This window comes from Sinohyriopsis cumingii, chromosome 7 (genome assembly GCF_028554795.1).
Source record: "Sinohyriopsis cumingii isolate HCF-2022 chromosome 7, ASM2855479v2, whole genome shotgun sequence".
In the NCBI taxonomy this organism is placed as follows: Eukaryota; Metazoa; Mollusca; class Bivalvia; order Unionida; family Unionidae; genus Sinohyriopsis; species Sinohyriopsis cumingii.
The window spans coordinates 79,110,694-79,123,812 of NC_142967.1; the positions used below are offsets into that span (position 1 = coordinate 79,110,694).

The window sequence follows — 13,119 nt, forward strand, 5'->3', positions numbered from 1 at the left end:
ATGGTGTGACTTCTGTTATCATCCCATAAGGGCTCAACATCGGCCCCTGGGTCTTCTCTCGTTTGAGAAATTGAGTAAAGGCACATGTCTGGACCTTTTCTTTTGTAACAACATCAAGTTACCTGGACGACATCCTACAGCTAGCAGCATTAGTGAGTTACACGTAATAACCCTTGTTACCAATCTGGGCTTCTCATGAACATTGAAAAATCCCACCTAGCACCATCTCAACAATTTATTCAGCTAGGTATGGAGTTAAATACATGGGCGATATATTTCATCTCCCTCAGGATCGGGCACTGAAATACGACCCATGGTAGCACCTTACTTGGGAGGAAATTCTATCTGCATTTTCTAGAGTATAGCATTTGAATAACTGAAAATATTTGAATCAACTTTTGGCTCAATTTATGTCATTACTAATTGGTATGTTGTGAATAGTAGTTACAACCCATTCTTAAAGATCAAGATTACAGCAAGGAAAAATGTAGTACTGTGACTTATTTACTTTTCTAAAGCAGACTTTCTAAACTTTTTTATTAATTCTTTGCAAAATATTTATAATAACTTAAAATTTAATGCCTATGCCTTCTATGAGGAGAAGGTCAGAGCAAGGAAAAGTCTAAACTGTGACCATTACTTTCTTGTTTGGAGTATGATTTTTGAACCAATCAAGATATCACAATTAGAGTGTCACAGTCAAGTACACTGACACAGGTTCAATGTCATAGCAAGAGAAAATATAAATCAGTGACTTCTGTTCATGTATAGGTAAAACTTCTGAAGCAGTAAAGATATTTTAATGAAACTTTAGCTTGTTATATGTCTTGACTTAACAGTGCCTCATATGTTCACTTCATGCACCCTGCTTCAAGGTCAAAGTCACACTATGGCATAATATTATTTAGTGGTCTCTTTACATATCCAGGCTGACACTTTTTATGACGTACCAATATTGTGATGAAATGTGTATTAAGCCATATGATATTTAGTTGAGCTTCTTGGACACTGTTGGTTTTATAGTCATAATATTAGATATGAGCATTTCTCTGGAGTACTTCATCACCACAGTCACTGTGACCAATCTTATTTTGATGGGACTTTTCTTAATGATGCTTTAGTATTGATAATTTGGCTGTGACACATACGGCTGTCTTGTATCTAAACAAATATGTGCAGGCAAGCTTTGTTGGCTTCTTTTGTTATTTCTACTGTTTTTCAAAGAATGTAATTTGATCAAATATAGCAATTGTGAATATTATAATTCATTACACTCCTTTTACTTGTTTCAGCCATAGAACGAGTTTGTGCCATACAGCATAAAATAGAAAACATCCCACTAAATGTATCTCCATATTACCAATACAGGAAATGGACAACTTGGAACATTGCCATTCATATAATTAATATCCCAGCACCATTTGTACAAAAAGTTGGATCCAATACTTGAAATATCTGCAATCAATTGCCAGAGCTATAAAAACAATACAGATGATGGAAATGCATGTTGGGATTGAGCTATTTGAGAATGCTGTGCTTGTAACTTGTCTTATAAACCCAAAGGTCAAAGGTTGCAGAAAGCTTGTGACCTCATGGAGAAAAGATGCTGAAGAAAAATGGGACAAGTTTTTATCTAGCACATTTCAAATTGAAAAAATATCTATCATGTCAGACATGGATAGATTACATGGATATTGTAGAGTCCATAAATAAGGGTAAAGAGATCATGATGGTACAGAAAAGATTTGAAGATTTATAAGATTGGTTGGGTTTCATGAGGAGCTGAATAACATGTTCAGGCAGGATTTGCTGTTTTCATGCAACTTCATTTTCTTTTTTTGTGTCTTTCCACTATTTTTAAAGTGTGAAATTTTATCAAATTTAGCAATTATGAATATTGTAAACCATGACACTCCTTTTACTTATTTCAGCCGTAGAACGAGTGTGTGCCATACCACATAAAGTAGAAAACATCCCACTGAATGTGTCTCCATATTACCAGTTCAAGAAATGGACAGCTTGGAGCACTGCCATTCATGGAATTAATGTCCCAGCACCATTTGCACACAAAGTGGATCCAATACTTTTGAAATATCTGCAATTATTTTCTAGAGCTATGAAAGCAATACAGATGGCCATGATGGAAATGCATGCTGGGATTGAGCTTAAAGAGAATACTGTACTTGTAACTTGTCTTTTGAACCTAGAGGTCAAAGATTGCAGAAAGCTTGTGACATCATGGAGAAAAGATGCAGAAGAGAAATGGGAAAAGTTTTTATCCAGCACATTTTGGATTGTAAAAATATCTATCATGTCAGACATATGGAAAGATTGCATGAATATTGTTGAGTCCATGATTAAGGGTAAAGCGATCATGCTGGTAGAGCAAAAAATTTACCATTATATACAATTGGTTGGGTTTTATGAGGAGGTGAAAACAACCCATGGAGATGTAATGGTAAAGAAAGAGAAACTTGAATGCATTTTAAGGGTTGGCAAAGAAAAAATGCCTCTAAAGTCTGCAGCAAAAAAACGTTTGCTTGACAGGGATGTAATTTTTGAGAGGCTTGGAGCTCAGTTTTCTGACTTTGTTGTACATTTTGAACAGTCATCTCAAGAAATTGTGTTGACAGGTGTTCCAGAAGACAGAAATAGTGCAAAAATACAGATTTTTGAAGAACTCAGAAATTTTGATGAACCATTTATAATCCATGATTCCACTGAACAATTCAGTCAGTTCATTAGGGCATTAGGTGCCCCAAGAAATTACATTATTAAAGAGATGGAAGCAAATGGCTTGATTGTAGATTGGGATGTTAGTACTGTGAATGGCCATGTGTCTGCCTACTGTATTCCAGCCGACCATATACAATATGCTGCAGTCCAGTTGAAGACAATGGTCAGGGAGATAAACAGTATTCAGTCATACCACTTGCTTCAAGATCAAAGTAACACTTTGATTATACTACTCAATAGCTCGTTTCCTTTTCCAGGCTGTCACTTTTATGCCCTACCAATATTTTGATGAAATGTTAGCTCAGTTTCATGATGTTAAGCTGTTTCTTGGACCCTGTTGGTCTTACAGCCATAAAAGTAGATATAAGCATACCTCTGGAGTACATGTGCTGTTGTACCATATATAAGAAAAATGTTGACTGTGACATATTTTCTTTACCTCTTTGTCTTCATGATCTCTTAGTATTGATAATTTGGCACTGACACATACAAATGTCTTGCATCTCTACATGTGCAGGTGAACTTTGCTCTTTTCTTACAGCTTTATTGTTTCGGTTTATGCTGTTTTTTTAAAGCGTGAAGTTTAATAAAATTTAGTAATTGCAAATATTGTAAATCATGACACTCCTTTCACTTATTTCAGCCGTAGAACGAGTGTGTGCCATACAACATAAAGTAGAAAACATCCCACTGAATGTGTCTCCATATTACCAATTCAAGAAATGGACAGCTTGGAACACTGCCATTCATGGAATTAATATCCCTGAACCATTTGTGAAAAAAAGGGCTCCAATACTTTTGAAATACCTGCAATCATTTCCCAGAGCTATGAAAGCAGTGCAGGTGGCTATGATGGAGATGTATGCTGGGATTGAGCTTCAAGAGGATGCTGTGCTTCTAACTTGTCTTTTAAACCCAGAAGTCAAAGGTTGCAGAAAGCTTGTGACCACATGGAGAAAAGATGCAGAAGAGCATTTCAACAAGTTTTTATCTGGCACATTTCAGATTGAAAAAATATCCAACCTGTCAAAAATCTGGAAAGATTTCATAGATTTTGTTAAATCCGTGATTCAGGGTAAAGAGACCATGCTGGTAGAGGAAAGATTTGAAGATTATATACAACTGATTGGGTTTTATGAGGAGGTGAAAACAACCCATGGAGAAGTAATGAAGAAAAAAGAGAAACTTGAGCGTATGGAAAGGGTGGAGAAAGAAAAAATGCCTCTAAAGTCTGCAGCAAAGAAACGTCTGCTTGACAGGGATGGAATCTTTCAGAGGCTTAAAGCTCAGTTCTCTGACTTTGATGTACATTTTGAACAGTCATCTGAAGAAATTGTGTTGAGTGGTGTTCCAGAGGACAGAAATAATGCAAAATTGCTGATTTTTGAAGAACTCAGAAAATTTGATGAACCATTTGAAATCAGCGATTCCACAGACCATTTCAGTCAGTTCATTAAAGAAGGTGCCCCTAGAAATTACATTATTAAAGAGATGGAAACAAATAGCTTGATTGTTGATTGGGATGTTAGTACTGAGAATGGTCATGTGTTTGTGTACTGTATTCCGGCAGACTGTGCACAATATGCTGCCACCCAGATGAAGAAAATGGTCATGGAGATAAACATCCCATTGTCAGAGTCAGCACAGCTCTTTGTTACCACTGAGGAATGGATGATGTATCAAGCTGAGGCAGCATCAAAATGTGATGGATTAGTCCATGTTGTTGTTACCAATGATCTAACAAATATCATCTGGATTAGCATGGAAGGTCTTTATGCAGACATCTTAGAAGAACTTAAAGATTTCATCAAAAAGAACATGGTTGTTGAAGAGATGATCCAGTGTAGTCCAATTACCAAGAAATTCATGCAGACTCTCTGGGGCCCAGAGGATTACAAGGAAATAGAGGAGAATAGTAGAGACAATCATCTTCAGTTAACCTGGCAAGGTGAGTTTTACCATGAAAACAGGGTTCCCATGGTACCGGGAAATCGATAAAAAGTCGGGAGAAATGATAATTTTTTCCCAACCCTGAATAGTCATTGAATTTTGCAAATATTGACAAAAGTCAGGAAAAACCCAGGAATTTTCCACCACAACTTGACGCCTGAGACACTTAGGCAATTGAGTTGTAACTGAACTGATCGTGAGTTACATTTATTGAGTTCTAACCAGAATATTAGGAGGTTGCAGTATGGATCATTTGGGTGCTTGGCATAAATATATTTGTTGAGACACTCCAAACACTCATTGGATTAGATTCATCTGGTAGTTTTTTGGTTTCACAGACAGTTCGATATCCACATCATTTTTTTATAGGTGGCGCTATACAGTTTCGCATTTTGCATAGGGTTCGGATTTTAAAGAAAAAGAATGTCCCCGGCTTTCCTCACTGGTTATACTGGCTATTTAAAAAAGACCTTGTATATCTTAGGTATAATGCAAAGAACCTTTAATTCCCTTTATTTTGGTATATGATTGATGGGTGTACTATGGGTTATAGAGTATACAGCTTGGCCTTACTTCAAATGTGCACCTTTCAAAAAAGTGCTAGCTCTACTTGGTCATTTTCACTTCCTGAACTTCAGAGGTAAATTGTATAAAAAAGAGCTGATAACTTTTTTTACATTTTATATATTTGGTAATTCATTCATTGCACTTTCAGAAGCTGGTACTGTCTAGTATGGCAAAATTCATTTTCCCTATTTTAATAGCTGCTATGTATAGTGTACTTTAGACTAATTCAGACTGATTTTTTAACACAAGGAAGCAGTCATTTTAGTTAGCAGTGTGCTTAAATCATGTAAAATTTCCAAAAGTACAACATCCAAAAGAAATATCCAAAAGAAATATCATCCATATTAAATTAATGTAGCATAGAGGTATGCAAACATTCTCTCCACTGTGCATCTTTTAAATGCGAACTACTTCACTTTACATACGTCACTCTCTCAAAAGTACATATTATCTGGTGAGCGCCACCATATGGAAAGTATGAAAACCAGTCTAGAATCACAAGAGGCCAACATGGTGGCATTAAAGCATAGCCGCTTTGCGGATGGGCTAGCTAACTTTAACGTTGTTAAATTGAGTTATTCCTGCATGAAATCAATATGAAAATTATTTATTTTCTCAGAATATGCAACTATTAAAATTGTTACGTCTTTAATCTGCTGAAAGACAATAAAACTAATGTGTTGATGAAATTTGAGCTGGTACTAGTGATTTTGATTGCTAGTCGCACGAGTACATATAATCTCGCAACTATCATTTTCAAATACTAGTATTGTAGGAATTTTTAAAATTAAAGTTGTATACTGGTTGTAATAAAAATAAAAAATGAAAGAGCACAAAATTTTCTATATTTATTCTGAGATGAACTTCCAGAGATTTGTTGTATCACGTGACTACCACATTGACATGTGCTCTCTCATGCAGGGAGCATACAAAGCAGGGAACCAAACTACTGTTCGTGATGAATCAGACTGGCCAAGTTTCTTGAAGTTGTTCTCAAAATAAATATGTTGAGAATTATGTTCTTTCTGGTTTTTACAAAAGGTATCAGACTTTCATTTAATATAATTGGAAATTTTGTACAACGACATTAAAAAGGAGTTGGTTGTTGATATCACGTGAATATTTGACTTCCGATGTCGTTGTGTGAGAGTTGTCAAGTCATGTTACTATTAACACAAATGGCGAGTACCAGGTAAGGTTTTGTCTATGCCAAGTTTTCGTCCAGTCTGTGAGCGGATTAAAGATGTAACGATTATAATACTTGCAATTTTTGAGAAAATAAATAATTTTCCTATTGATTTCATGCAGGTATAAATTGATATAACATAGCTTAAATTTGCTATGCCCGCTGGTAAGCTATATTATGGTGGTGGAAGATTCCAATTTTGTATATATAATTGCTCTGAACCCACACTCCATCCTAAATGTCCAAATGTGAAAAATGGGGTTGGAATATTCAGAGGAAACATAGATTAGAAAATTTCAAATCTCTGAGCTGAACTTTGGTGGTGCGAAACTATTACACAGTGACATGTAGCTTGAAGCATTGGTTTCAGATCTTAAATAGAACGGAGGAGAACTGGGAAATTGTCGTCCCTTTTATTATATATTAAGAAACGATTAGAGCCCATGTATCAATACAAATTTTGGGACTGGTTTATTGAAATACAAGAAGACTAGTCGATTTTACAGAAAATTCAGTCCTTGTTTATACAACAGTATATAATTTTGAAGGTCTTTTGTCAAAATTTAACTCAATCCTTTTGTAAATGTCTTTAAATGATGAATTTTTTTAAAAACCAAATCATCTTAAGAAGTTTATGTTGGTTGAAAAATCTTGTTTGAGATTTTACTGGCACACATAAATTCAGGGTTAAACTTTTTTCCTTACAAGATAAGATTCTAATACTTTTTTTTCATACTGTGATAGGAAATGTTTACTTTGTATAACATGCACATATATTGTTCTAGAATTCTTTAGAATTAAAAGTTTGAAAGAAAACAAAATAATTTATGCTCATTATGTTGTTTCCACATAGCAACATATTGCAGATAAGCAAAGAAAAGTTAGGATTTGTATTCTGTACATTGAAATGGCTTTAAATACCAGTTTATAGGAATATAGTCAGATTTTTTTCATGGGACTCATTTAGTGGTTTTGTACGTGATCATCTTTTCTGACATGTAATATTTTGGAGAGTCTTGAAAGAGAAACATTTTCAGATTTGGAAAATGCATGTTTTATAATCCAAAATGTTCTTTAATTTCATTCAGTAATGGTCATATGTTAACCTTGAAAAAATGAATTTCATCCTGGAAAAGACCTGGAAATTTATATTTAGAAAAGCGAGGGAGCCATGATGAAATTGATGATGTAAGGGTGATTTCTGGTGAGATGTCAGAATACATCATTTTATTAGAATTATGTATGCTTTGAAATACTGTAAATTAATCGTGTAATGTAGTGCTAACTTTGTAAAATTATTTTTCACACAAAAATTGAAAATGTGTGCAGACTTCAGTTTTATGATTTGCAATATATTTTATGATTGATACTGGTATAGGAGAAAGGTTTTTAGGATGTTTTTGTTATGCTTGATAATCTGTTGAAAAACCTGTTCCAAGATACAGCATACAAAAATCTAATACTCAATCTCTTTATGTCTAGGGTCTGTACGTAACATGCATTAATTACACTGTACAATTATTTCATTTTTTTAAATTAATTCCTTTTTACTTTCATATTTGCTGGCAAATGCAAGAATTAATTTAATATTATGAAATTTTTGGTCCTAAACATGCATTGTACTAATTATGTGTATTGATTTACACACTTATAAGGTAATTATTATCTTTCAGACCAGCTGCAAAGATAATGAATTTTATGAGTTTATAGATTCAAATACTCATCATTTCCAACAGTTCATCCTTGACTACATTTATCACAAAATTTTAATATAGAAATGGTGAATATTTACTATACTATGTGCTATTTTCAAAAGTGGAGACTTGGATATGAATATGTTAGCGACACTGTATTTACTAGTTATGATTAAAAAAACCTATCTCATTTGTACATGTTTGGTTTCATTCATGTTAGTTAAATAAAATTAGACCAGTTACATAAAATTAGATCAGTTACATTAAAATTCTGATGTCCTAACCGATCAATTTTCAGGTGACAGATTAATGATGAAAGGAACAGCAGAAGGAATACAAATAGCCAAAGAGCTTTGGAAAGAGAAAACAAGCAAGATCATCAATAAGTCGCACACCTTGAAGCGAATTGGGATCAAGGAAGTATTAATGTCAGAGGAGCAGACAGGCATATTAAAGGCTCTTGAAAAGGAACATCGCTGCCTGATTCAGACAGAAAACGCAGATGTTCCATCACACAAAGGATTAAGTAGAGACGCTAAAATGGATGAAGAGGAAAGAGTCTATGACACAATGAATGGTAAATTTGAATTCAGTCTACAATTCAAGTTATATTTCCTCAGGAATAAACATTTTTGCTGGAATATTGTATAAATGATGTAAAATAATTCAGTTTGTTTTAGTACTTTGGGAACTATATTGGTAAACATTTTAAATGGGAACTATTAGTAAACACTATTTAAATGGGGATTATATTGGTAAACACTATTCAAATGGGGACTATATTGGTAAACAGTTGAAATGGGGACTATATTGGTAACACTATTGAAATGAGGACTATATTAGTAAACATTGAAATGGGGACTTAATTGTAAACACTATTTAAATGGGAACTGTATTGGTAAACACTATTGAAATGGGGACTATATTGGTAAAAACTATCGAAATGGGGAATATATTGGTAAACACTATTTAAATGGGGACTATATGTGTAAACACTATTTAAATGTTCCATCACAATGGTCATATTTAATGCTAATATAATGTAAAGGTTAATGATACAAAGTACATTGATGAAAATAAATGTATATGGACAATAAGTAAATGCATGATTTCTCGAATATGGTGGTCCCCCAATATTACATGTATAGATATAAAAGAAAACCATGTCAAGCACATACAATATACTTGTCTTACACTTATTTAGTTTCTTAATAAGTTATTAGACAAATAATTGAATAATGTGCAGTACCTTCCTCTGATACTGTCTTTTCTCTCCTTGTATTTACTTTGATTTCTTTGATTAATTATCTGTACATAGCTGCTGTCAATTTTGAAGACATGCCATAACATCAAGTTATTTAAAATTGTTGTAATCAAATAAATTTCTTTGTCTCTAATGGAATATACAATAATTTAAATAATAAACAGAAAGTTATTACCAATATTTTACACTATTAACACTCTCTTCCAAAATGTATCATGATAATGGGATGATGATATACATTGCTTTATATACCACTAATGATAGGGTGATACACATCTTGTATTCTTAGTACCCTAAGGGCTCTTGAATGATTGGTCTGTTGAATTTAACAAGGGCAACCAGGTTCTTTTCAAGTAGCCAGCTTATTTCTTCATGGTATAATTATGCAGTCTACTCATTCCATCATGGTATAATTTTGCAGTATTCTTATTTCTTCATGGTATAATTATGCAGTCTACTTATTCCATCATGGTATAATTTTGCAGTATTCTTATTTCTTCATGGTATAATTATGCAATCTAATTATTCCATCATGGTATAATTAAGCAACCTGCATATTCCTTCATGGTGTAATTATGCAGTATGCTTACTGTTCATTATATATTTTCTTTGAGGAAGATATGCAGTTATGTCTGACATTAATAGTGGTACTTCAAGAAAGCCATGTCTTGTTTTTGTTGCAAATCCAAATGGAACTTCTATTAAAATACTATTTATAAACAGCATAGGCAGCTTCTGTTTCTGAAAAAGACACAACAGAAACAAAGTCAACAAGCTGTCAATCTAACTAACCAATATTGATGAAAGATTTCTATGTACAGAATTATACCATGAATGAATAAGTAGACTTCATAATTATACCATGAAGAAATAAGAATACTGCAAAATTATACCATGATGGAATGAGTAGACTGCATAATGATACCATGAAGGAATAAGTAGACTGGATAATTATACCATGAAGAAATAAGAATACTGCAAAATTATACCATGATGGAATGAGTAGACTGCATAATGATACCATGAAGGAATAAGTAGACTGGATAATTATACCATGAAGAAATAAGAATACTGCAAAATTATACCATGATGGAATGAGTAGACTGCATAATTATGCTAATGGTTTTTTTTTTTTTGTATTTATATTTGTGGATCAAAGAAGAGATTTTAATCTTTCCATGGATTAAAGCTTTGTTTTCCATTTTCATCAGAAGTTGATCTTGTTATCATTTTATCTTCTGTTCTTCCTATTGATATTAGTTGGAGACAAGATTTACACAACAGTTCATTACTGTTCTGAGTAAAGAAGGTCATAATTCTAGCAAAAATCATTCCTAATGATGGAAGGGTATGTGGATGTTCCTATAATGGTCAAACACCTACCAAACATCAAAAGAGTAAAAACAGAGCGTGTTTTACATATAGGATTGAAATGATTACATGTGCAGATGGCTGGCTGGCTGGATGAAGGTTGTTTCATTGTCCTGTTCATTTGCAACAGGTGACAGTTATGTACAAAATGGCCAACAATTTCAGTTTGATATGCTACTTTAGCCTTCATTACTAAGTTCATGAAAATCATTGTTTTTCATTTTTTAAGTTGTATGGTCACACCAGTCTCATTCAGTTTCTTTTTAACCACTAAGGATTTTTGTAATACTTTGAATTCACTTTTTTCATTAAATACAAAGTTTTATGACTTTTGTGGTTTCTACAATACAGACTGTGAAGAATTCATTCCGTGGAAAGATTAAAACCTCTTCTTTGATCCACAAATATAAATACCAACAAAAATAGCATTGTTTAATAAATCATGAAAATTGACACCCACAAAAATAAATGAATTTATGGTTTACAAAATTGGCTTTCAGATTTCAAACTGCCTTTCCAAATGTAGATTTGCCTTTTGGGGTTTTGTCTGACTGCTGCCATTTTCAAATGAGTTCATTATCCTTGATCAAAAAATGTTTTCACATTAATGTTTATGATCATTTGTAAACAGCACAACCAATATATTATTTGGATGATATTTGGCATATTAACATTCTGATAGATGTTGTTATGACTTTTAAGGAGTTTCATCTTTTTATCTCCTTTTTGCTGCAGTGATGCGCTTCGATTTTTACATCTGCTATTTGTTGTAAACAATATAGCTTAAGATATATGCCTGCCTTTTAAAGGCATACAACCTAACATTTTCGACTTTTTCTGTTCTTGCAAATGAATGATATTATGAAAAGTATAGTTCAAATAATGAGTAATTACATGTCATTCAGCTTCATAAAGTGTACAACTGTCAATTTAATCAATGAAAATGTAATGATTTTCTAGTTACGGATATACGGATTGCTAATTAATTTTGTGGAAACGGAATTTACCGATATTACCCGAAGTTGCAGTGTCACGTGATGCAAGTCAACAAATATGGAAGTTGAGGTAAACGTGTTTTTCTTTTGATGTAATTATTACCTTATTCTTCATATTTCTTCATCTGTCCTTCTCCTTAGTTCTTTATAGTCACGCGCAATATATTTATTGATTATAGATTTCTCATTGTATATAATAAATTACAAGTAGGCAAAAAAGGCAATATGATGGAGTATCATGATGATAAGGGGTTCTGTTAAGGGGCATTTTTTAAAATTCCCATTCCGCATTACTTGTTGTGTTTGTGAGATTGTGTTATATTGCAAGATAACCTAACTAAAAATATGATAATTCGTATCATTGCAATCAGAACCACTATTAAAAGATCTCGCTAAAGTCACCTCTTTGGCTCAGAATGAAGTTGATTATCTTGTAAATTTGCATCACCAGCTCAGGCTCACGTATCCGATACTCGATGTGATTTGTGCATTTGTTTTTACACTTGAGTAATAATAATAATGATAATAATAATAGTGTTGTGGGCAAGCTCCCATCTAAATAAATATCCATTTCATGGCTATGTCAGTTAGAAACATATGGTACATTGTTATGTGATAAAAGTATTAGCTTCGACAAAAGTGCAATTAAAAATAAAAATTAATTTTAAAAAAGCTTCCACCCCATATTATTGAAAAACTTGTGATTTTTCTGCCTTTTATCACATGATTTAATTATAGGTTTCAGATAACACTGTAAGTGAATCAGTATCTCGGACGTCATCAATTCATGACAGTACTGACAGCCCAGACCAGCATCAAATAAGAGATGTTAGAAGAAGAAGAGGTATTAGAGGAAGGGAGTCTATTAGAAGGGGTACAGGAAGAGAGTCAAGTAGAAGAAGTACAGGAAGGGAGTCAGGAGCAGAAGAGTTACAAGGCAAAGGAGAGGAACAGGAAATAAAGGACCATCACTTAGCAGGACAAAAGTGGCTACTACAACTGAAGCCAGAGATCATCAGTTGAAGGTAAACATGATTTTTGTTACCCATTACAGTTAGCTTTTGTACTAAGACTTATAAATTTATGATTTATTTTTTGTCAGTTTTTTTCATAATGTTGAATTCATTTCTTATAGGAACACATAGCCAAAGTTGACAAAGGAAGGAAAAGATAACCTTTAGGTTCAGTTATGCCAAAAGCACCCCAACATGGTCTTTGAAGTGATAAATGGCTCATCAACAGAGCAACAATGATACCATCCAAGACAAAGAGGTGAATCACCAGGTTGGTGCATATGTAGTAACTGCTGTGAAATGCCAACTGATGAGGAAAAGCAGTGCTGCAAACAAATAATGC

The 13,119-nt window shown here is 33.4% G+C and overlaps 1 protein-coding gene across 1 annotated transcript in view; it reads left to right on the forward strand.

The window, feature by feature from the left end:
• The first annotated feature begins 3,384 nt into the window (after positions 1-3,384).
• LOC149795598 (protein mono-ADP-ribosyltransferase PARP14-like) overlaps positions 3,385-13,119 on the forward strand; it is an 86,238-nt gene continuing 76,503 nt past the window's right edge. The window contains exons 1-2 of the mRNA XM_089965425.1: positions 3,385-4,684; positions 8,432-8,710. Coding sequence (XP_089821551.1) covers positions 3,565-4,684; positions 8,432-8,710 — 1,399 coding nt within the window. The 5' untranslated portion in view covers positions 3,385-3,564. The remainder of the gene's footprint in view (positions 4,685-8,431; positions 8,711-13,119) is intronic.